This window comes from Mus pahari, chromosome 2 (assembly GCF_900095145.1).
Source record: "Mus pahari chromosome 2, PAHARI_EIJ_v1.1, whole genome shotgun sequence".
In the NCBI taxonomy this organism is placed as follows: Eukaryota; Metazoa; Chordata; class Mammalia; order Rodentia; family Muridae; genus Mus; species Mus pahari.
The window spans coordinates 159,687,537-159,711,676 of NC_034591.1; the positions used below are offsets into that span (position 1 = coordinate 159,687,537).

At 45.9% G+C, this 24,140-nt stretch overlaps 1 protein-coding gene across 7 annotated transcripts in view; it reads left to right on the forward strand.

Moving 5' to 3' along the window:
• Lrmp (lymphoid restricted membrane protein) overlaps positions 1–24,140 on the forward strand; it is a 54,066-nt gene that overhangs the window by 8,518 nt on the left and 21,408 nt on the right. For 4 of the 7 annotated variants that reach the window (XM_029535257.1, XM_029535258.1, XM_029535256.1 and 1 more), the window contains exons 2-9: positions 1,864–1,938; positions 3,824–3,920; positions 5,701–5,848; positions 6,423–6,504; positions 16,125–16,171; positions 16,269–16,333; positions 16,467–16,565; positions 17,824–17,894. In XM_029535257.1, the coding sequence (XP_029391117.1) occupies positions 5,778–5,848; positions 6,423–6,504; positions 16,125–16,171; positions 16,269–16,333; positions 16,467–16,565; positions 17,824–17,894 (435 nt within the window). In that variant the 5' untranslated portion in view covers positions 1,864–1,938; positions 3,824–3,920; positions 5,701–5,777. Of the gene's footprint in view, positions 1–1,863; positions 1,939–3,823; positions 3,921–5,700; positions 5,849–6,422; positions 6,505–8,895; positions 9,124–16,124; positions 16,172–16,268; positions 16,334–16,466; positions 16,566–17,823; positions 17,895–24,140 lie in introns of those variants that run through there. The other 3 variants (XM_029535260.1, XM_029535261.1, XM_029535262.1) reach the window with 3 other exon arrangements.

Sequence of the window (24,140 nt, forward strand, 5' to 3'; positions counted from 1 at the left end):
CACTGGGGGGTGGAGTCAGAGGAAGGAGGGCACTGGGGGGTGGAGTCAGAGGAAGGAGGGCACTGGGGGCGGAGTCAGATGGAAGGAGGGCACTGGGGGTGGAGTCAGAGGAAGGTACAGAGGTAGAAGGATTCCATCAGTTTGTGTACTAGCTAATGTAACCCAACTGGTGAGATCCAGGTTCAGTGAGAGCCTGTCTCAAATATTCAGGTAGAGAGTGAATCAGGAAGCCTACTGCCTTTGTCCTCTGGTCTCTGGGTACGTGCCCATGTGTTAACTCACATGGACCTATTTTCCTATTCTTGGCCGTGGGCTATCAAATAACACCCCCCCCCAATAGCTTAAAGAGTAGAATAGGCACCGTCCCCAATCTCCGACACTGAATAGGCACCGTCCCCAATCTCCGACACTTGAAGGATAAGGCTTTAGAAGCCGTCGGGATGCAGATTTTAGTTATACGAGTTTATGCATTAGAAAGATGGCTTTTGTTTTATATTGCTTTTTGAGTGGGGGGGGTCTCCTTGGCCCCTCCCTCTTTGTCTTCTGAGATGGTGATATCACCCTGGGTATAGTCCAGCCCTGGCACATCAAGTCTCCGTGAGGCTAGACTCATCCTCTCTCACCGAGGCCAGACAAGGCAACCCAGCTAGAAGAACATATCCCACAGACAGGCAACGGCTTGTAGGAAAGTCCCCACTCCAGTTGTACTAGACCACGTGAAGACCAAGCTCTGCACATCTGTTATATCTGTGCAGGGTGAGGGGTGGGGTAGGTCCAGCCCATGTATACTCGTTGGTTGGTGGTTCAGTATATGTGCATATGTATGTATGTATGTATGTATATAATATATAATTTATTTTATGTTTAATTTTTAACATTCTTCTCTCACACATTACATCCCGACTGTAGTTTCCCCTCTGTCCTCTCCTCCCAGCCCACCCCCCGTCCACTTCCCCTCTCCCCCAGATCTATTCCTTCTCCGTTTCCCTCAGAAAATAGCAGCCTCCTGGGGATATTACCAAACATGGCATATCAAGTTGCAGTAGATACCTCCTCTCCTATTAATGCTGGACAGGACAACCCAGTAGGAGGGAAAGGGTCCCAAAAGCAGGCCAAAAGGTCAGAGACAGCCCCACTCCCACTGTTAGGAGTTCCAAAAAAAGACCAAGCTACACAAATGTAATACATATCCATGCCAGCTCTCTAGTTGCCGGTTTGCTAACTATATATTTTTTTAACTTTTAGAATCTTACATTTATATGTACGTGTATATGTATGTATATGTATGCACGTATGTGGAGGGGACCACCTGGGACATTTATATGTACATGTATTTGTATGTATATCTGTGTATATGTATGTATATGTATGGATGTGTGTGGAGGGGACCACCTGGAAGTCATTACTTACATTTATATGTATGTGTATATGTATATACATGTGTGTATATGTATGTACATGTATACATGTGTGGGGGGGACCACCTGGGAGGATCATTTCTCTCCTCCCATCCTCTAGGTGTCAGGATTCCAATACATCAGCTTGGCAGTAAGTTCCTTACCTCTGATTTATCTCACCACTGTGAGCTGTATCTGTACAAACTTCTTTGTTCTCTGCCTCAGGATCTTAGTGTCATCCACGCAGCTCCCTGTTCAAAGTCTGGATCTTACTCATGGGTTAAATAGGGAGATGCAGTGAGAATTTTATAGTTATGAATGTTTTCCCTTGAAGAATAGTGATTAAAACTGGTCATTTCAGACTCTTCAGGTGGTGGGGTTTCTCTAGGGCCTGTTGTGTCTTGTGCTTTAGATTATATTATAGTCTGCCTATCTTTCAATCTACGCTGTCACTCTCTCACGACAGGGCTTTTCTAATGACTCTCCTCACTATGATCCCCTGTCCTGCACAGAGAGACATTGACTTCTACAGGAGAAATTGGTAAGCCTGAGGTTTTTGTTTGTTTTTTGTTTTAAATTACTTAGGTAACAACTGTGATTTGGCTATTATAGCAAAACAAAATGTAATTCAAACCAGGCATGGTGGTTGCACCTCTTTAGTCCCAGCATTCAGGAGGCAGAAGCAGGCTGATCTCTGTGAACCTAAGGATAGCCTGACTTATATAGTGCATTTTAGGCCAGCCAGTGCTACACAGTGAGATGCTGTGTCATGACAAAAACACCCTCAAACCACACAGAAAAGAAAGAATGGACAGGGACTGGAGAGATGTGACTCAGCGGTTAGAGCACCGGCTGTTCTTCCAGAGGACCTGGGTTTGAGTCCCCATACCCACATAGCCGTTCACAACTATCTGTATTTCCATGGGGTCCATTACCTTCATCTTGTCTCCTAAGGTGCTGTACTCCCATGGTGCATAGACATAAAGGCAGACAATACACCCATATACAAAATAATAATAATAATAATAATAATAATTTAAAATTTATGTATTTATGAAAAGGCTGAGGAATCTAAACATAATACTTTTCTACAAAAAGATTACCAGATAGGCAATGGATACCTTTCTTCTTCTTCTTCTTCTTCTTCTTCTTCTTCTTCTTCTTCTTCTTCTTCTTCTTCTTCTTCTTCTTCTTCTTCTTCTTCTTCTTCTTCTTCTNTCTTCTTCTTCTTCTTCTTCTTCTTCTTCTTCTTCTTCTTCTTCTTCTTCTTCTTCTTCTTCTTCTTCTTCTTCTTCTTCTTCTTCTCTTCCTCTTCCTTCTCCTCCATCTCCTCCTCTTCCTTCTTCCTCCTCCTCTTCCTCCTCCTCTTCCTCATCTTCACACTTCCTCCTCGTCCCCCTCCTCCCCCTCTCCTTCTTCCTACTCCTACTCATTCCTTATACTATTTGGTGTAAGAGGTAGAAATCTACCCTTTGACCACAATGCCGTGAAGAATGGGGTGACTGGCCTTACCCTTCACTGCTACCCCTTCTCCCTAAGCCTTGTTTCTATCTAGGTGTGAATTGTGTGGACTTGATGATGTGTGAGCACCCCATTAACTGCTGCCCAGGGGTATTCTCCCTGGTCTTGTTTGTAGGTGCTTGGGACTGACCCTTGGAACCTCACAGGTACTGAAGGCTGTACCTGAACCATATCTCCAGCGATTTAACTTTCTATTTGGAGACAGGGTTGCACTAAGTTGCCCAGGCTGGCCCCGCACCCACTATGTGGCCCAGGCAAATCTTGAACTTGGATGCTCCTGCCTGCTTCTTGGGTATCCTGACTCTCCGCCTCCTCCTCCAGGGCAGGCCTGAATAAGAATTTGGATTTGTTCCTGTGCCGTGGCCCTGGAAGAAGCTTTGTTCTGTAACAATCCTCACTTGGGACCTCTCACATCCTGGCTACTTTTTTCTTTGGAATTTTATGTTTTTATTTTTTATTTTATGGTGTGGGTATTTTGCCTGCACATATGTCTATGCACTACATGTGTGCACTGCCCACAGAAGGCAGAAGAGAATGTCGGATCCGCAGGTACTGGAATTATAGATGGTTGCGAGATGCTGGTGTTGGAAACCAAAAACTGGGTCATAGCACCCAGTGCTCTCTAACACCTGTCTCCTTTTTAAGAACTATCTTTATTAGTTGAGAATGTCATGCAATATATTTGGCCATATTCACACCCCTCCAAACTCCTGCAGACCCACCCCTAGCTCACTTTTCATCTACCTTCATGTTTGTTTGCCCTGTTCCCTCCCAGTGTGCGTGTGTGTGTGTGTGTGTGTGTGTGTGTGTGTGTGTGTATGTGTGTGTAAGCTGAAGGAATTATCTTGAGAACGATGGCATGGAATTTTCCTTTAGCCAGCTAATGATTCTGGTTTTCTATTCAGAAGCAGCCCTGCCACAAACCACAGCAGAAGCAAGAAGGAAGCAGACATCGGGTACCCCTGACCTGCAAACACTAGTTCTAGTGTACACCCCTGCTGGGTGAGTGTGGACACACCCATCCCCACTCCTGCCCATACATGGGTGGGGAGGACTTCCTGGAAAGAGACAATAATTAATAACAATTAATCTGTCCAGGGAGATCTATTGGATATTTGTCTATGGATTCAGTTCACTTAAACCAGAAGATCTACTCTATACCAGGTACCATTATGCATCATTAAGAGTAAATCCTAAAATAACAAGACTCAACAAGACTCAAGTTCAGAAAACTTCCATAGAAGATGGAAGAAATGAACCAGGAGGGAAAGGGAGATGGCTTTGGGAAGGATTCCAGTGGGTGCGGTGGCAACAGCAAAACCAGCACTCAGAAGAGAAGGGAGAACCTGTGAGCTTCAGCCTCTGCGGAGTGTGAGCCTATGTGGGTTAAAAGGGGTTAATAAAAACGAGGAGAAAGCAGTGGAAGATGGGACCTGGTGGCCATTCTATAAAGCCAGGCCAAAGGTCAGAAAACTGCATCCTGTGAATGGCCCAGGGCCAGACACCATCAACCCTGCTTGTGTTTGTTTATCCACGAAAACTTCAGCTGAGCACCACCCTCACGGTGGAATTATGACTGCATCCTGTGGTCTCAACGCTCCGGTTAACTTAATTGTTCCTCTGCACGGCCTGATGGCGAGGATGCCAGTGTAATTCCCATTTACTGCATCTACAGTTGTGGGGCTGGGGACAGAGTATGCCCGACGATGCTCTTCCACTCAACTGCTCCCCTGGCTCCTGGACCATTCTATTTTTCATTGAGAAATATTTTTAGATTATTTTATCTTATTTTATGTGTGTGATTGTTTTGCCTGAAAGTATGTAAATGGACATGTTTGCCCGGTGCCCACAGAGACCAGAAGAAAGTATCAGGCCGCCAGAACTGGAGTTATAGAAGATTGTGAGCCATCGGGTACTGGGAACCAAACCAAGGGACTCTGAAAGACCAACAAGTGTGCTTAAGCACCGTGTCCCCTGCCTATGGTTCTCACTTGAAAGATGGAGAAAAGAAGAACATCAAACATAATTTGCCTGAGATCATGTAACCCTTTACATATAAGTGAATTAGGGCCCTGAGTGAACACCTTATTTACCTACAATCACACAAACTGCAAGAGGAAAAGCAGGAATAGGAACCAAAATATTGTGATAGAAAAGCTGCATATTTAAAAAAAATTAAACTTGGCATCTTCCTGTGCCCCAAAATGCAACAACCACACTCCCCGAAAGGAGTGTTTTGTCGCCACAGCCGTTCCCTGCATGCAACACTTGGTGGTTTCTGGTCACAGTGCCTACAGCTTTCCTCCCAAGGAGTCTGCAGAATTGTTCTGGAAGGCTGGGTAGCACATACCTTAGGCTTTTCTAACCCCATGGTCTCCATGGCAACTCTTGAGCATCACTGCTACAACACACAAGCAGTCACAGCCTGTCCTCGGATGAAAGGCCATGGCTGTGCTCTAATTCAACTTCACTTATAAAGACAGGTTGAGTGCTCTCTGCTGTCTGTGCATTGCGGAGCAGCTAGTGGCTCGGTGGACAAGTGGCTCGGTGGACAAGGGTTTCTGTCCTTTAGTACCCACAGCTCAGTTTGTGGGGTTTTGATATTTCTACCTCCATGTAGCTGGGCATCTAGGGGTCTTAGAATACAATGTTAATAGAACTGGCTTGCTTTTTACTTTTTCAGACAAGGTGCAACCAATCTCTTGGGAGAGAAAAGTTTAATCTTTAAGACAATTTGAATCGGAAGTTCACCTCTATCTACTCTCATTCCTTCCTGCTGCAGATGCCTGTGTCTTGACGGCCTCACAGCAATTCCAAGGCTAGAACTGACACCCGTCTCATGTGCCAGAAACTCAGCCCATGCTCTGTGTAAAAGGTCCCCCAGAGCAGGAAGCAGAAGATGGGGCTTTGGACGTGACAAGAGGGTCCCAGTAAGTGAGGTCACAGCCACCCACGTCCTCCAAGGGTGTGCGTGTCTGCTAATGAGCTGTATTTTATTGACATTATGACTTCTTTGCTATTTTTTGATGGTGCTTCTCCAGCTTTGTGAGGATTCACAGTACAGAATCCAGACACTGCTTTTGAATTTCACCAGACAGCTCCGAGGAACACGTTACATTTTTACTGCTACATTAACTCCGATGAGTCATGGTTGTGGTTCAGACTCCCGACACCATAGTCCTCACCTGCCCTTTAAAGTCAAAAGACTGATTTTTAGAAACTGTTGATGATCAGTGGAGTTGGCGGGGCTAATCCCTCCCCCACCCCCATCCCCCCAGTGAGAGTCCTTTCTGCTCCTGAGTGGAGGAAACAAGACTTTGAATTGCAAATGTCATATTTTCATTTCTGGTTGGCTTTTCTGTCCTTAGTAACTTCTCTCTGGAGGAAATAGGAACTCTCTTCCTGCTTGATAAGAAATTGGCTGGTCTGGGGAGGGGTACTGGGAACTCTGGTAGTCCCCTGCTAAGTTTTGCAGAAAGCCACTCTTTCTACCTCTGCCTCCAGGTGCCCACTCCCCACAGAAGGCTCCATCTTGGGACAGGAGCTTCTAGACTGTACCAGAATGAACGAAGACCAGAATACAGACGTGAGTACGGACAGAGATCTCTGTCTTGTTCTCAGTACCACCGTGTTCTGACCCCTTTGAGGGCTGTTCCTCCTTCCTCCCCCCCTTTTTTTTAAATTAATTAATTTATTATATGTAAGTACACTGTAGCTGTCTTCAGACACTCCAGAAGAGGGAGTCAGATCTCATTACGGATGGTTATGAGCCACCATGTGGTTGCTGGGATTTGAACTCAGGACTTTCGGAAGAGCAGTCGGGTGCTCTTACCCACTGAGCCATCTCACCAGCCCCCTCCCCTTCTTTATAAGAACTATTATAGGGCATCCTAGGACTCGTGTACATAAGAAACATCTAACTTTGAAGCCAGGAAGTTAAGTTCAGTAATTTAGGGGCTTTCTATTCCATGCAGAGTATATATCTGGGTTACAGGCTGGGACATTGTTTCTGTGGTGAAGAGCACTGAACACTCGCTCTCACAGAGGACCTGGCCTCAATTCCCAGCACCCATCTGAGGGCTTATGGCCACTCCTAACTCCAGTTCCAAGGAAAAGGAGACACTCTTTTGGCCTCCGTGGGCACTGCGTTATGTGGTTCACATACAAACATGCAGGCAAAAGACCCACATACATAAACAAATCTAAAATAAAAATAGAAAACGTTTTGGGCTGAATGAGTGAAAGGGGAGTTGGGTGGAGTGGGCTGAACTTGGTGCTGTGTCTTGTTTTCGTATTTATATTTGCTAATGGCTGTAATACATCACAGATGGCACTGACTTTCTAGGACCTCAGATCAGGGCTAGATAATCTTAAAGGCGTTGGCTTCTTATTAAAGAGTGCACACCACCAGAGGCAGGCACTAGTGGTACCCCTCTGCTAAAGATGGCAGTAACATTAACAGACTTCACAAGTCCCAGGGAACTTCTCCAGGCCAGACAGACATTCTGTATGTTCCTTCCTTGGTGTTCAGGATGACCGTCTCAAACTGAACAAGTAGGCAACTCTCTTGATATAGTTACAGATTTAAGAACTGCCATAACATTGGAACACCTCGATGACATCCCCTGCCCCTGTCTCTACGCCCATTCCTAGGTGACCAGCAATCTGCTTTCTCTAAAGACTTTCTCTCTTGGAAGTCTTCTATAAACGGAATGAGCCCTCTCTGGTATCTTGGACCTGGCTGCTTCTGGTTAGCATTAGGTTTTCGAATGTCATTCTTCTCCGGTCCTTGCCCCGCTGTGGGTCCTTCTCGGGTTCTTCCCTTCTTCACTGGCTGATGGGCATTGGAGTAGTTCCTGGCCTCCTGGGAACAACGCTTCTGTGAATGTCGTTTCCGTACAAACTTTTAAAATGCTTTTGCACGTAGACCCATGAGGAGAATCACCACTTGCTCATGTTTGCTGCCTTGACGAGGTGCGGAACAGATACCACGGCCCGGTCTGTTTGACTTTGCCACTATCAGCAGCCGAGGGCTTTAGTTTCTCTACCAATACCACTTCGCTGTAGCCAGCTCAGAAAATGCAAAGTGAGACCCTCGTGGGTTTGGATTTGCATTCCTCTTGTGAATAATGGTGTCCTTCATCTCTGCATAGGCCGGTTGGCCATTATCTCTTTCCAGTGAAAATATGCCTCCTGAGATCAGCCTCCCACTTTAAAACGAGTTATCCTTCCTCTGCGTACGTTTCTGAGCAGTTCTCATCCTTCCTGTTATATGCACGCATCGGGTTTTTATACATCTGTGATTTCTGACATGTAATTACGTATGGCTGTTATATGTAATTACTCATTTATGGTTCCTAGTCATTGGTACCCACCTTACCGAGACGTTAAGGACAGGGAGTAAGGGACATGGGTGTTTCTTTGCTGTCCCTTAGCTCTCTTCTAAAGTTCTGACACAGGAAGTTGGCCTTAGCCGCTCACAGGATGTTTGGTTGTTAGTAATTTCCTCTTTATCGGGCACCAAGTTCACAAAACAAAGAGGGGAGCTGCAGCATGCTTGAACGCCAGGCACAGTGCGGGAAAGCATTTCCACAAGCCATGGGTGGCAATGCCTCCCCTGCCAGGGTGGCTGTGGCCTCTGCTTTGGCAAAGGAGGCACCTGGAGTCGAGGGGGGTTAAATCATTCGTTGAAGATGGCTCAACTAGTAAGGAGCGAACTCAGGGTTCAAATCCAGCTTCCTGTAGCCTCGAGGGCCCTGGGCTTTCAACATCCCCTCTTAGCACATTAGACGCCTCCCTCATTGCGGTCACTCGTGGTCGCGCGGAAGGTGGCCTAAGAGACGGACCGCTTTGTGCATCTGACGGGAGTTGGTGCTCCAATCGTCGGGGTCTGTAGCTGAGTTGTTTCGTCTGTGGTCGTGACATCCCTTCAGAAACAGAAGCCCCAGAGTCAGTCAAAACATCTCGAGCAAGCTGCTGGAAGAATGTCCCCCACTCCACCTCCTCAGAACCCCAGGAAGCTGTCTAGTCTGTCAGCCGTGGCCTAAATGACCAGTTCTCCATATCGTCACCCCAGGTTTCTGTTCTCCAAACATGCTCTACAGCCTAAGATTGGCATCTCCACTTCTCCCCTGCCTTGTCCTCGGAACACATCCCCGAAAGAAAGCACCCCCTTCACTTGCCACCCGCCCCTGAGCATTCCATGGTAAGCTCTGACTCTCAGTGTTCTCGTGAATAATGAGAACAAGGATTAGAATAAGCACAGGATAAACATGAACAGAACCCACCATCCAGGTTCACCAGAGCTCCCAGCGATGCCAGCCTTTCCCTGACCCCTGGCTGTCCATCTCTGCTCCTTATGAAGAGCGGCTCACCTCCTGCCTGAGCTCGTCTGCCACCTCACACCTGCGTTTCTACCTTCACTTCCCCAGCGTAGCCTTGTGTTATCTCTGTAGCTCAGCCAAACCAGGCAGGGGTAAGTCACCATAAATCACCTGTCTGGGCGTTCCCGGAACGCCGCTGTTTCTCCATGTGTCAAAATTCTGTTTGGTTCTCAAGGCCAGTTTCAAAACCCAAGTGCTTCACAAGACCTTTCTGTGGCAACAAAAACATTGGTTCTCACAAGTCTCCACTTCTTGGGATAGAGACTTCTAAAGATTGGGGTTCGAGGTCAGGTTTCCTGAGCTATCTTGGAAATTCTCCAGAAAAGCCATATGTGGCCAACATGCCTTCCTCTCCGACTCTCCCCACTCCCTTTAGGGATTCCAGTGACTCTATTAAAATGGAAATTAATTAGATCTTCAAACATTTTGCCCAGGGTAGGGAAGGGTGCATGTATCACTGCCCAGGAATGGAGGTCAGAGGTCAGAGGTCAGTTTGCAGGAGTCAGTTCTCTCCTTCTTCCAGATGGATGGAGACCAAACTCAGGTCAGGAGGCTAGGCAGTGAGCTTCTTATTCACTGAGCCATGTTGCTAATTCTAACTAGATAATTTTTCAAAGACTCCCATCGTTCATGCTGCCTGGAGCTCACTGTGTAGCCTAGACTATCCAAAGACTTTGATCCTCCTGCCTCAGCCTTGTGAGTACTGGGATTGTAAGTCTGCATCAAACTGCCAGACTCAAGGCCCCAGTAGCCGTGTTCTCCCGTGTTCTCCCTTTCTGGTCACAATGAAGTCATTCACCTTATCTGTTTATCTGTCTCTGTGTGCCGGCAGCTGTGAGCACTCATGTCATGGCAAGTGTGTGGAGGTCAGCACAGCTTGCAGGAGTCAGTTCCCTCCTTCCACCGTGTGGTCCCAGGGGCTGCCGTCAAGTTCTCAGGCTGGGTAGCCAGCACCTTTACCTGCTGAGCCATCTTGCCGGCCCCAGATTCTTATTTTCGGTCCTGTATCAGGCGGTAAACTTGGTGGAAAGAGGGAAAGGGTCAGATGGAGACACAGAAGCAGTTTGTCCTTTTTTTGTTTTGTTTTGTTTTGTTTTGTTTTGTTTTTGTTGTTGTTTTTTTTGTTTTTCAAGACAGGGTTTCTTTGTATAGCCCTGGCTCTCCTGGAACTCACTTTGTAGACCAGACTGGCCTCGAACTCAGAAATTTGCCTGCCTCTGCTGGGATTAAACCACGCTTGGCAGCAGTTTGTCCTTTAATCAGAGCATGAAAAACAGCAGTCACTCCGTGGATTGGCTACCGAGTGCACAGACGCAGGGGTCGGGGGTTTCCCCTTCTATAGGGCAGAGGCGGGAATCTTCGGAGGTGGGCGGTTCTCTCTGCAGCTCTGTTCCCCTGCAGTCTCTGTGGGAGATACCATTGGAGGTTGGTATTTTGACCTTCTTTCCAGGAGCGGCCCAGGTCCTACCTGCCTAGAAAATGTCATCAGTGTGTCAGCCTTTCTGTCGGGAGGCTCTCGACTCGTCAGAGGGTTGGGAGTTATTAGCCCCACAGACAGGGTCCTTTGGTCACTCATCCGTGTGTCCCCAACAACCTGGGCAGACTGGAAGCCTTGTCAGCCCCCGCCCCCCACTCCCAGTGTCTACTTCACCATGGTTACAAAGAAGGCTCAGCTTGTCCTCTCTCTCTATGATGTTACTAGAATCTCAGGATTTATGTCCTCCCTTTCTCTACTGTGTTCCTAAAGTCTCAGGATTTATTTCCTAATTTTCCCCACATCTACAGAGGACGCTCCATATTTTTCATTATCCTAGATCATAATAGATTAAATTAAACACCAATGTTTGTGAGAGGGTTTTTCGAATGGCTGAGGGAGTCAAGGAGAGGGTCGGGTGTCCTGTGTGGGATGTTCTAAAGGAGAACAGAACTCACTTAGGGGACAGCAGAGAAGGAGAGAGGCTGCACTGAAACATATGGATGAAATGTGCTCCCTGGATTTCACTGCAATGGGGGAGGGGTAGAGAAAGGGAGACTGGCTGGAGACCATGTGACAATTGCAGAGAGCTAACCCTATCATCTACTCTTGTTGATTAATTTTAGCCAGATGGAATAAGGTTTGGAACTGAGCAGGCCTGAATGAAGACTGAGCCTGTATTAGCTCTGGGAACTTGTACATAGCTGCACCTGTCTGCATTTGTGTTCCCTGTGAAAGGGGGTGTCCTTTCACAAGGCTTTTTGCATATCTATGTAATGCATGCAAATGCATTCCTTTATGTATATTACATATGCACCTGCACATAAACGTCTGTATAGCCAAGTTCCTGCCCACTGGCCTGGGAGCAAGCCAAGTAGATCCACATGGAGGGAATGCAATGGCATTCTGCATTCCTCTGTTCTACTCGCTAATGAGCAGGGAGGCCCCTCTCTCTTCCTAGCATCTCCAGGGTATTCCTAGAGCTCACAGACATCTGTGAGCCCCAGGTGGACTCAGAGCTTTGGAGCTTGTTGAGTAAGCAGGTTGTTCCTCCACACACCCACACTTCTGTGACATCCTTGCTTGCTGGCCACACGGTCCACAAGCCTGTCGGCATCTCAGCCTCCGCCAGTCCTTTTCCTACGTCAGTGACAGACAGTTCCACCTCACACGGTGGGGCTCTCAGAGGATACCCAGGCGGTACAGTGTGAGCGACAGCATGTCAAAGTAACTGTCCACCTTCTGGGATGGGCAGGTGGCCCAGCAGTGCTGGGGACAGCCATCAGGAGCACAGAGTCCAGCACTGCTGTTCCCTCCACAGCAGTGTCCATTTCCCCAGGGTCCTCTCAAGTCACAGAGATTTCTATGGGACAATGGCTCCTCCTCAGCCCGCTTGCTTCTCCTCGGGTATGGCTTTCTTCACTGACCTAGAGACAGGCAGCCGCTCTCCGAGTACCTTGCAAACCTCCATACGTGCTTGTTTCTCCCCCGAACGTCCTCGAATTAGAGAGTTCTGTGACGGGGCACTCAGGAGGCAGCATCAGGAAGGGGGATTGAGTCTGCCCACGAGGTAAGAGCCTGCCTCAGAATAAGACGGAACAAAACTGGATGCACTCTCCCTCCTTTAGTCTCTGATATGATCCTACAAAGATACTTGGCAGCGAGTGTAAAATTTCTGGTTACATTAAAGTTTTTTTTTTAATTTTTATTTTATGTGTATGGCTGCTTTATCTGCAAGTGTGTATGTGTAACACACATATACGGTGCCCAAAGACAGTATTAGATTCCCTGGGGCTGGAATTACAGACAGCTGTGAGCCACCATGTGGGTGCTGGGAATCAAACCCAGGTCCTCTGCAAGGGCAACCAGTGCTGCTAACCACTGAGCAGTCTCCCCAACCTCAGGATCGCTCTCTCTCTCTCTCTCTCTCTCTCTCTCCCTCTCTCTCTCTCTGTGTGTGTGTGTGTGTGTGTGTGTGCTCATTTGTAACACACCATGTATGTGGGTACTGGCAGAAGTTAGAAACTGATGGGTCTGAGTTCTAAGCGTTTGTGTGATACCCAGCATAGGTACTGGGAATTGAACTCAGGTCCTATGCAAGAGCAGCGAATGCTCTTAACTTCTAAGCCATCTGTCTCTCCAACCTCAACCTGGCTTTACATCAAATGCTCACAAATAGTGTCTGTGGCTTTGACCCAGAGTCAGAATGGACAAGGGCATTAAGCTCAAAAACTACTCCCCAGAGAGCAAAGGACTAGGAGATGAAAACCCGCAGTTTCAGTATAAAAGGCCGTAATGGTTTTTCCTCCCTTTGATTCTCCTTCATGTCCTGTCTCGTTTCTGTATGAGACGAAGTGTCACGGGGAGAGCAGAGTCACTGGGGCAAAGGATGGGATGGATAGAATATTGTCTTGGGGATTTTCTGGGCATTGTCTATCCTGTCTTCTCAGGCTGTGTGTAGTCACAGCATTAATAACCCTGGAGAATAAATAACATTGCCAACTACAAGATTGACTGATAACTGGTTCTAAATGAACCTCTCAGTGCTGGGTGTGCCCGCGGGTTCCAGGGTGTGGTGTGCTTTTGGTTACAAATCAAAAGTGGGAAAAAATAAGGAAATTTAGTTCTGTTTCTGTCCCAGGTCAATAGAACACTGTTCCTCTCTTCTGAGCATTTAAATGGGCACAGAGTCCAGTTTGAGGACTGTATAAACTCTGGCTACATTTTTCTTGTCTTGTTGATTTGACTAGCATTAGCTGTCTAAACTCAGTCCAGTAGTAAAATTATATTGGTGACACCTGTTTATCAGAGGAAGTATTTCCATTTGCAAAGACTGTGGTTAAAGCAGCATTTTATTGAGAACAAATGTCCCAGAAGGCTACCCAGGCTTACAAATCCCTAAAATCTTGACTTTCCCTGTTGTTTTTCCTAGTTTTCTTTGTGCACATTGAGATACTTTTGCTCTGTGTGTGTGTGCATGTGTGTGCATGCCTGTGTGTGTGTGTGTGTGTGTGTGTGTGTGTGTACCTGTGTTTGCTGACCCAGCCCACAGGAGACTGTCACTTTGTTCCATACCTCAACAACCCCACCCTGTGTTAACTCTTGCTCACATGAGCAAGGGCTGTTATGTAAATGGGATCAGGTCTCTATTTGAATGGATTGCCTGAGAGGAAAAAGCTGTCCTCCTTCTGGGGTTTGTGGAGTGAGCCAGTCTGCCACAGTAAGTCAGTCTCCCACCGGAATTTACTTTATTTCTTGACTTTCTTTGCATTTAAACTATGTTCAAGGGACTTGTTCTCTCTCAGTCTCTCCAGGTCACAAGGCTGGTGGAGGTAGGGTTAAGGTCTTGCATGAGTGTGGGATAAAGGTTTAAACAGTTTAAATTACTCTACATACAGAGAGAGTTTGAAGGCCTCCTCCCAACTCTCCTATACTACGGCCTGACATTTGAAATGGAATTTGAGGAACAAAAGCCCAACCCCTTTCCTCTGGTTAGTCTCAGACGGTGGGTAAATGCGTTGCTGGGCCACGCTTATGACAGGTTAGGCGTGAGTTCTGCTGTGTCGCTCCCTGACTTATAAAGATTCATGAAGAGAGTTAAATCTGACTGCTTACCAGGAGACTCTTCAGGGCGTGGGGGAACCGAATGGCCACTCAGTTTGCCAGGTCTCTCCGAGATCGCACGGTGCATTTGTGCAGTCAATAGGAATCTGATATTTGTGAAAACACTTCTGAGCGTGGATCAGATCATGAGGGGGGAGCTTTCTACTGTGCAGACGCTAAGGGGACAGGTTCAGGACAGGAAGGCCCGCTGCAGGGCGCCCTACAGATGCTACCTGTCTGTGACAGGATAGGGAAAATCATACGTGTTCCCTGCAGTTATATTTTGACTTTAAACGAGGTAATTAGACTTTAAAATAGAAGGTTTGCAAAAGAAATTGTTTCCTCTTCTGCCCCTTCTGGAGACCTGTTTAATGAAGCATGAACACTCTTCTAAGGTCAAGTGTGAGCGTCAAGGTGCCAGCCGGCAAGCTTGGCCTTATCACCGCAGCTAGTCAATGCTGACATGGCTTGTGTTAAGGCATTGTAAATGTTTTTAGAGAAATCAATTCTTGATTTTTTTTATTATGTAAAATAACTTTTTAAATTTAATTTAATCTTTTTTACACTCCAGATTTTATCCCCCTCCCAGTCTACCCTCTGACTATTCCACATCCCATACCTCCTTTCCCCACCCCTCCAACCCCACCCCCACCCCCATCTCCATGAGTATGTCCCCACCCCACCAGAACTTCCCACTCCCTGGAGCCTCCAGTCTCCTTAAGGGTTAGATGCATCTTCTCTGACTGAGCCCAAACGCAGCAGCTCTCTGCTGTATGTGTGTTGGGGGCCACATATCAGCTAGTATATGCTGCCTGGTTGGTAGTCCAGTGTCTGAGAGATCTCGGCGGTCCAGGTTAGTTGAGACTGCTGATTCTCCTACAGGGTTGCCCTCCTCCTCAGCTTCTTCCAGCCTTCCTTAATTCAACACAGGGGTCAGCAGCTTCTGTCCATTGGCTGGGTGTAAACATCTGCATGTGACTCTGTCAGCTGACTGTTGGGTCTTTTGGAGGGCAGTCATGTTAGGTCCCTCAATTCTTGATTTTTTTTTTTTATAAACTATGATAGCCAATGAAATGGAACAATACTTAAACTTCTCCAGTTTGTAGATTCTTTCATATGCATACTGTATGTACGTAAAACTGTAACCACTATGTATTTAAATGGTGCATAGATAGGGCCAGCCCCATTTAACTTCCTGTAGATGATACAGAACAGCTCTTCAGCTTTTGATGACGACCCCAGCTGGCTACATGAAACAAAACATCTCACTATGTGTCGATATCTACAGCTGTCAACCAAACATTTTAAAATGCAAAAACAAAAATAAATACGAGCTCTGAGGAAATTTAACAGAAACTTAAGCAGTGACACAGAATCTTATTTTTTGAAGTTTGAGCTTTTTTATTTTTTTTTAGTACTTGAGGAGAACACATGAACAATTAATATTTAATTTTAAAAATATTTTATGTCCATGTGTCCTTGTGAATGAATGCACATGTACATGCAGGTGCTGGCAGGACTGGGGACGGAAAGGGGGTGTCAGATCCCCTGGAGAAGAACTTACGGGTTCTACTGAGCTGACATATGGGTGCGAGGAACCAAACTCAGGTCCTTGGCAAAAGCTGCAAGCTTTCTTACTGAGTAAATAGTGACTCATTTAGCACTGATAGGGATACTTGCCTAAAGCGACCTTCTTGGGATGGTCACTGTCACATCCCTTGCCATGTGTCTCCTTGTTCCCTGCAGGAGAATGGTGCTGGCCACCTGTACTCCGAGAGCCCATCACAGCTCAGGTCTGCTATGCTTATGAACTTGGGTGTGTTCTCAGTTGGGTTTTAAGGGAGTTATTTGCCAAGGGTGGTGACGACATTTCTTGCGTCCTTTTGTCAGGGAGTATCTCACACAGCCATCGTCTGAACAGACCTCATCCTCGGAGAGCACTGTGACGTCAAGTGGTGAGTGGCTCTGGGAGAGAGAGAGGAGAGATTGGAGTTCTCATTACCAATTAGGCTGTGTGCAAATGAGAGGCGCCCAGGCTAATGCTTCTTTTGCGTAGCTCTCCTGCTGTCCGCCTTTTCCCGTTGGCAGATTCTGGATCAGACATTTTGCACATGGCTTCTGGTGACCTTGACTGCAAACCTCTCTGTGAGAAGGAGGAAGAAGCAAGAGCGGCCTCTGCCATGCAAGGTACAATGCCAATGGGCTCCAGGGCGACACCTGAGCAAGCCCCTAAGTGGGGCCTACAAACCAGGAAAGCCAGTGGGAAGAAAAATCACAATCTATTATAATAGGCCATCTGACAGAAACTGATTGGATTCAGTCAGGTCTGATCAGCAGGCGGGAGAGAGAGCACAGGCTTAGAATAATGATGAGAACATCAGGTCAGAATAATGGAACTGTTAGCCCCGGTCCCAGAGGAATCCAGGGAATCAGCCAGACAGGCCGATCAGGCAGGTCCATATGGCTCCGAAGACAAAGCACTTCTCTACGGCCATCTCCAGTGAGACATCACTATGGCTGACATATTTTAAGATGCTGGCTGGCCTAGAACTCACTATGTAAACCAGGATAGACCAGGCTGGTTTTAATCTCACCACACCTGGCCAAATCCTATGCCTTTTGATTCCTGAACCTTGTCAGTTCTAGGTCTAAAATTGGAGGGAAAACTGAAACTTTCATGGGGAGAAATAATATTTTTCAAAAATATTGATGATCTATTTTGTTATTCTTTCTTTTTTTAAAAAAATAATTATTGTATATATGTGAGTACACTGTCTTCAGACACACGAGAAGAGGGCATCGTATCCTGTTACAGGTGATTGTGAGCCACCATGTGGTTGCTGGGAACTGAACTCAAGACCTCTGGAAGAACAGTCAGTTCTCTTAACCACTGAGCCATCTCTCCAGCCCTTATTGTTTCTTATAGTCTTTTATAACACTGTAGGCTGATTATTTCTTGAAGAGTGCCTCCTGTTAGGTAGTGTTCTCCCAGCATTCTGTGCACTGTGCAAAAATGAACAGAACTTACCAAGCATGACATTGTCCCCAAAGGGGACAGTTGCCCAGCTTCATGTTCTGAAGCATCCACGCTTGGCAGAGCGCTTCACCAGCCCTGTATACACTAGAGAGCTTCTGGCATTAGAAAAAGCCAGCATCAGCCCCAGAAAGGCAGAAAGAAACACTCAGCCCTCAGTTTGAAAGGGCGCTCTACAGACTGGGGAACTTTCTGCCAGCTCAGCTCCTCCTGCAAGGCCTTAGGGGCTGGGGGGCGGGTCTCCTCCGTTTGTGTGCAGGCAGACCTGCGTGCTGCTGTGCTGCGGGGCATCTGACCGCAGTCACGTGCCAGCCTCTGTCCTAGCTTGGCTACCCACATCGCCACCCTGCTGCTCCTTCCTCTTTTGATTGGTGCTGCTCCAGCCTTTCCCCGTGTTTCCTCTTCTTACAGGCACCAGCACAGCTCTGGCTACTTGTGGAGACTACGCGAATGTGGGCGTGGTCAAGGCTTCATCCCAGCAGGTGAGGAAACAGTGGCAAGCTATTGGATCTGTCCCTCTGAATTTATGTCACCCTCTTTAGAAGTCTCATCGTACTTATTCAAGATATTAGGAGAAAAATCTGACTTACTAGAATTTAGTTATACAGCCCGGTATTACTGACTTGGGCAAAGTCACACTGAATGCAGACAGCCTTGTTCCACACTGTCATGCACTCATTCACTCGCTCATAAATGCATGTGTGAGAGTGGGTGTGCATGTGTGAAAGTGTTTGTGCGTGTGTGTATGAGTATGTGAGAGTATATGTGTGTGTGCATGTCATGTGAATGTGTGTGAATGTGTGAGTGTATGTGAGTGTGTGAGTGAGTGTGTGAGTGTGTATGTCATGTGAGTGTCTGAGCATGTGTATATGAGTGTATGTGTGTGTGAGTGTGTGAGTGAGTGTGTGAGTGAGTGTGTGAGTGAGTGTGTGAGTGTGTGTGTCTGAAGGATGTCAGCAGAAGACTGAGAAGGCTTATGTGTGAGAGTGTGTAAGAGTATGTGAGTGTGGGCATGGGAATGTTTGTGTGTAGGATATCAGCATAAGACTCTGAGGAGGCCTGTGTGTGTGTGTGTGTGTGTGTGTGTGTGTGTGTGTGTCTGTTGTGTGTGTGCACGTGTCATAGCATGCTGATCAGGTGAAGAAGCAGATACCCCAGTGACTGGAATCAGAGCCCAAAAGGTCACAGAGGAGGAGCCAGGGGAACGGCATGGCTCTATAAGGTTAACACAAAGACTCACAGAGAGCAGGCGAACTCCGTCCATGGTCCATGAGGGAAGACCCACTGAGAGGCTGGAGGCTGCGCTCTAGCTTATGGATCTATCTCCAAGGCTCTTGCTTATGTTTTGCTCCTTCGAGTGTCTGTGAGTGTATATGAGAGTGTGTGCATGTGAGCAAATGTGTGTGTGTGTGTGTATGAGAGAGAGAGAGAGAGAGAGAGAGAGAGAGAGAGAGAGAGAGAGAGAGAGTTCTGAGGCTTTTGCTTATACACGATTCCCTCTGTCACGGTGGGGCTGTGAGGGTGCGTGCTGTTGTTGCTTCACCCTGGGTGTGTAAGTATGGTTGTAGCCAGTTCCATGTAGTACCAAGCACCAAAGATCAGTGCAGGTAACTCAAGAAAGTCACACAGCCTGAGGATTTGGGGGTAGGGCGGTTGATAACAGTGTTCAAGTCTCAAAGGTGACTGATGGGTCCGTTATTTGGAATTATCCTTTCCTTAGTGTGGGGTGTAGCTAAGATGCCACACTGTCTACTATGGGGGCCTCTGTCTCCTCTTATTAAAAATGGCGAGGGAAGTTCAGAATCTTCAGGTTTTTGTGGGAGCCTCTTCTGGCTGCAGGCGGATTCCTTTGATCTCACAGGAGGCAGTCCTGGAGATATCCAAAGGATAGCAGATTCTAGAAACAGCGGTGAATAGATGGAACAAGTTCTAGTGCTGTTGTCACAGCTCAGAGATGGGAGGTGGTGAGGAGTACAAGCTCTCAATGGTGAATTACTCTAAATTACTGATGGACACAGGGGAGGTAGGCCCAGGCCCACAGTTTAGCCTGTAAGACGAGCGCATGCAAAGGAGGCAGGTGCAGGTTCAGAGCTGACCCTGCAGGAAAAAATGATGAGAGGAGGGAGGGAAGAAGGGTAGAATTTGAGACAAAATAAAATCAGTGTGACAGTCAAGATTTCACAGTGCTATAAGTTCACCCAAGGAGGAGACGCACGTTCCTGTCATCAGACAAGTGTGTGGGTGGGATCTCCCAAGGACTGGCAGGCAGGCTGAAAGTACTGAGGCTGTGGGATATCTTATTATCATCTGCTAATGCTGTTATTTTCGGTTTTTTTCTGACAGGATCTTTTCATGTAGCCCAGGTTAGCCTAGAGCTTGTGATGGTTGTCCCAGCCTCCAGAGCGCTGGGATTAGAGGTGTACATACACTGACACATTCAAGGAGAACAGAGCCTTGATGGACTGGGGTCTAATCAGAGAATACTGTGTTGAAGGGGGACGGTCGCAGGGCACTGGGGACTGGTGTGACGGGGAAGTGGAGGGAACACTGGTCTTCAGGGAGAAGGGATTTGTAGAGCATTTTAGATGTTGCTGTGACCAAGTCAGAAGTAGAGTAAAGATGATTTATATGGCTTGAGAAGTCCTAGGTGGGATAGGAATTGTTATAAATGGGGGCCATAGCAACAGCTCCTGGACGCCTGGCTAAGACAGGCAGGAGGCTAAGGCCCTGAGGTGTACTGAAGGACAGCTTGAGAAACTGAGCACATTCCCCTGTCCTGAGAAGGAGCTGGGCCCGTTACTGCATTTGTCACATTTTATGGAAAACATCTCTCTTTTTAGGCTGATTTTCTTTTATTGAAATTAGATTTTTTTTTTTTATAAATTATTTTCTGATTTGTCTTCCCAACTGTTTACAGTCCCTGTCCATCTCCTCTTCCCTCCAGATCCACACCCATTCTGTCTCTTGTTAGGAAACAAACAAGCACCTAAGAAATAATAATAAAATAAAATAAGATAAAACAAGTCAGAACAGGACAAAACAAACGGAAGGAAGAAGCCAAAGGAAAAGCACGAGAAACACATACGGACACGGGAAACCTGCGAAAACACAAGAAGGAAGCCACAATGTATATGCAGAGGGCCTATAAAGAAAAATTAAATTAAAAGGCCCTGACATAACATTTTAAGACAAAGAACCTGTAAAGACGCCATTGGCTTTGTTCTGTGTTGGCCATCTACTGCTGGTTATGGGGCCCACTCATAAGAGTAGACTAAAGTTTTATTTGCAAGTGGTTTTCAACTGGAGATGGCTTCTGGGTTAGGAACGAGGGCTTGTGTTTACTTCCCCTCTCAGCACCAGGACCCTGTCTGGTGCAGACCTGTGCAGGCCCTGCGCATGCTCCCAGAGTCTCTACGAGTTCATGTGTGTATCATGTGTGTGTCATTCATGTGAGTTCATGTGTGTGTCAGTCCTGCCATGTCTAGAAGGCATTGTTTCCTGGGTGTCCCCCATTCTCTCTGGCTCTCACATTCTTCCACCTCTTCTGTAGAATTGCCTAAACCCTGCAGAGGCAGGAGAGGGGCAGTGATAGAGACATTCCGTTTATGGCTGTGTTCCAAGATAACTCTGCACATTGTCGGTCCGTGAGTCTCTGCATTTGTTCCCATCTGCTACAGGAGGAAGCTTCTGATGATGGCTGAGCAAGACTCTGATCTATGAGTACAGCAGAATACCTTAGGAGTCATTTTATTGCTTGGTTCCTTTAGCACAACAGTAGTATCTGGTTTTCCTCTAGGTTCCTGGCCTATTCAGTCTCAGGTTCTTGGCCACCCACACAGCGTTTGGATGGGTTCCATCTTACAGAGCAGGCCTTAAATCCAATCAGACCTTGGTTGATTACTCTCACAAGCATTGTGCCACTGCAGAGTCAGTGCAGAGTCAGTGCAGGCAGGTCACCATTGTAGAGGGAAGGCTTTGCAGCTGCGTTGGTGTTTGCCTTTCTCCTTTGGTAGCGTGCAAAGTTCCTTCAACTACCGTGAGTCCTTGTGCATAGGAGTGAGGGTTCCAGGCAGGCACCAGACCGACTTCTCTGGGTCCCAAGAGTTGTACTGGTGTGGAGACCAACCAGTAGCTTTAGGTATAATAATGTTGTCCATGGAACCCCTTTGGACAACAACTCAATCAGACGTAACCCCTTCACAGTTCTAGAAGCTCCATTTGGTGGCAAGAGTGTCCAGCTGGGGGCCCTGGGGGCCCTGTTACCTGGCGATTTCATTTAGGTTTCCTTCGTCCATGAATATATTTTAGGAAGCTTCTAGTGTGTTTGGCTTCCCTGTGACCTCACCCTCACCCCAAATGGCCCTTAGTTTTAGCTGTCTCTCCTCATGTTTTCTCTCTCTCTCTCATACCCTCTTTCTTTCGCTTCCCACTGGATCCTTCTGTTCCAACCCCCAGCCCTGTTTCTCTCCAGCTTTATTATTCTATTTCTCCTTCCTCAGGAGATGCACACGTTGGCCCTAATCCTTTCCTGTACCTCTGTGGTTATACAGATTGTAGCTTCAATGATTGCACAGCTAACATGCACATAGAAGTGAATGCATCGCATATTTGTCTTCCTGGCTCTGGTTATCTAACTCAGGATGATTTTATTTTATTTTATTATAGCTCCATCCACTTACCTGAAAATTTCATGATTTCGTTTTTTAACCTGATTTATATTTAGCCAATATTCCCTTATGTAAATGTGCCATATTATTTTCTTCAACTCATCTGTTGATGGACATCTAAGTTGTTTCCAGTTTCTGGCTATTGTGAATTGTGCATCAGTGAACATGATTGAGCAAGTGTGTCTGTGGTAGGATGAAGTGTCCTTTGGGTATACACTCAAGAGTGATACAGCTGGATCCTGAGGTAGATAATTTCCCAGCCTCCCGAGGAACTTTGACACTGATTTCCACAGTGGCTGTGCATGTTAGCACCCCCACCAGAAATGGCCAACATGAGCTGTTCTTGATTTTGTTGGTCTTTCTGACTGGTGTAAAATGCAGCTGTGATTGGTTTTCCCTGATACCTAAGGAGGCTGGATGTTTCTGTGTTTCTCGGTCATTTGAGATTCCGCTTTTAAGAACATTCTGTTTAGATCTGTACCCCATTTTAATTAGGTCATTTGTCTTTGTGATACCAGGGTTTTTTTTTTTTAGTTCTTTTTATATTTTGCGTATTAGATCTCTATTGGATGTGTAGTTGGTGAAAATCTTTTCCCATTTTATAGGCTGCCATTTTATCTGAATTACAGTGTCCTTTGTCATATAAAAGCTTTTCAGTTTCATGAGGTCCCATTTATTAATTGTTGATGTTAGTGCCTATGCTATTGGTGTTCTGTTCAGGAAATTGTCTCCTGTGCCAATGTGTTCCTGGTTATTCCCCTTTATTTCTCTTCTATCAGGTTCTACATGTCTAGTTCTAAGTTAAGGTCACTTAGACTTGAGTTTTGTGCAGGGTGAAAAATATGGATCTACTTACATTCCTCTGCATGTAGATAACCGGTTAGACCACCACCATTTGTTGAAGATACTTTCATTTCATTTCATTTTTTTCCCATTGTGTATTTTTGGCTTCTATATAAAAAAAAATCAGGTATCCTTAAGTGTGTAGATTTATGTCTGGGTCTTTGACTTAATTCTGTTGATAAACATGTAAACATGTCTATTTTTATGCCAATACCACACTGCTTTTACTACTATAGTTTTGTAGTATAACTTGAAATCAGGGAGAGTGATGCCTCTCACAGTTCGTTTATTATTATAGGTTGTTTGAGCTATCCTGAGTCTGTTTGCTTTTTGTTTGTTTGTTTGTTTCCATATGAAGCTGAAAATTTTTCTTTCAAGATCTGTAGAGAATTGTGTTGGAATTTTATGGGAATTAAATTAAATCAGCCATTTTTACTATATTAATCCCACTAATCTAATCCATGAGCATGGGAACTCCTTGTGTCTTTGGGTATCTGCTTCAATTCTATCCCATTGAACAATGTGTCTGGTTTTGTGCCCAACCATGCTGTTTTTATTACTGTAGTTCTGTAGTACAACTTGAGATCGGGGATTGTGATACCATCCTGATGATGTTTTTGGTTGGTTGGTTTATTGGCTGGGTTTTGTTTTTGTTTACATTTTTTTTTAAATCATTCAGGAGTGTTTCAGCTATTCTGATTTTTTGTGTTTCTATATAAAGTTAAAAATTTTTCTTTTAAGATCTGTGAGGAATTGTGTTGGAATTTTGATTGGATTACATTTAATCTGTTTTGTGGAATAATTTGAGGAGTATTGGTATTTATTATCATTTGAAAGTCTGGTAGAATTCTGTGCTAAACCATCTGACCCTGAGCTTTTTGGGATCGAGAGACATTGTTTTTTTTTTTTTGAGAGACATTTAATTACTGCTTTTATTTCATTCACTAGGAGTTATAGCTTATCTGGTCTTGATTCAAGTCTGGTAGGTGGATATATATTGAGAACATCCACTTCTTTTAGATCTCCAAGTTGGTGGAGTAGAGGCTCATGAGTCTCTGGACATTTTTGATGTCGTTTTTTATGTCTCCATTTTCTTCTTTAATTTTGTAAATTTGGATCTTGTCTCTCTACATTTTAGACAATTTGGATAAGGATTTGTTAATCTTGTTGATTTTTTTTCTCAAAGAACCAATTCTTTGTTTTATTGATTCTTGGTGC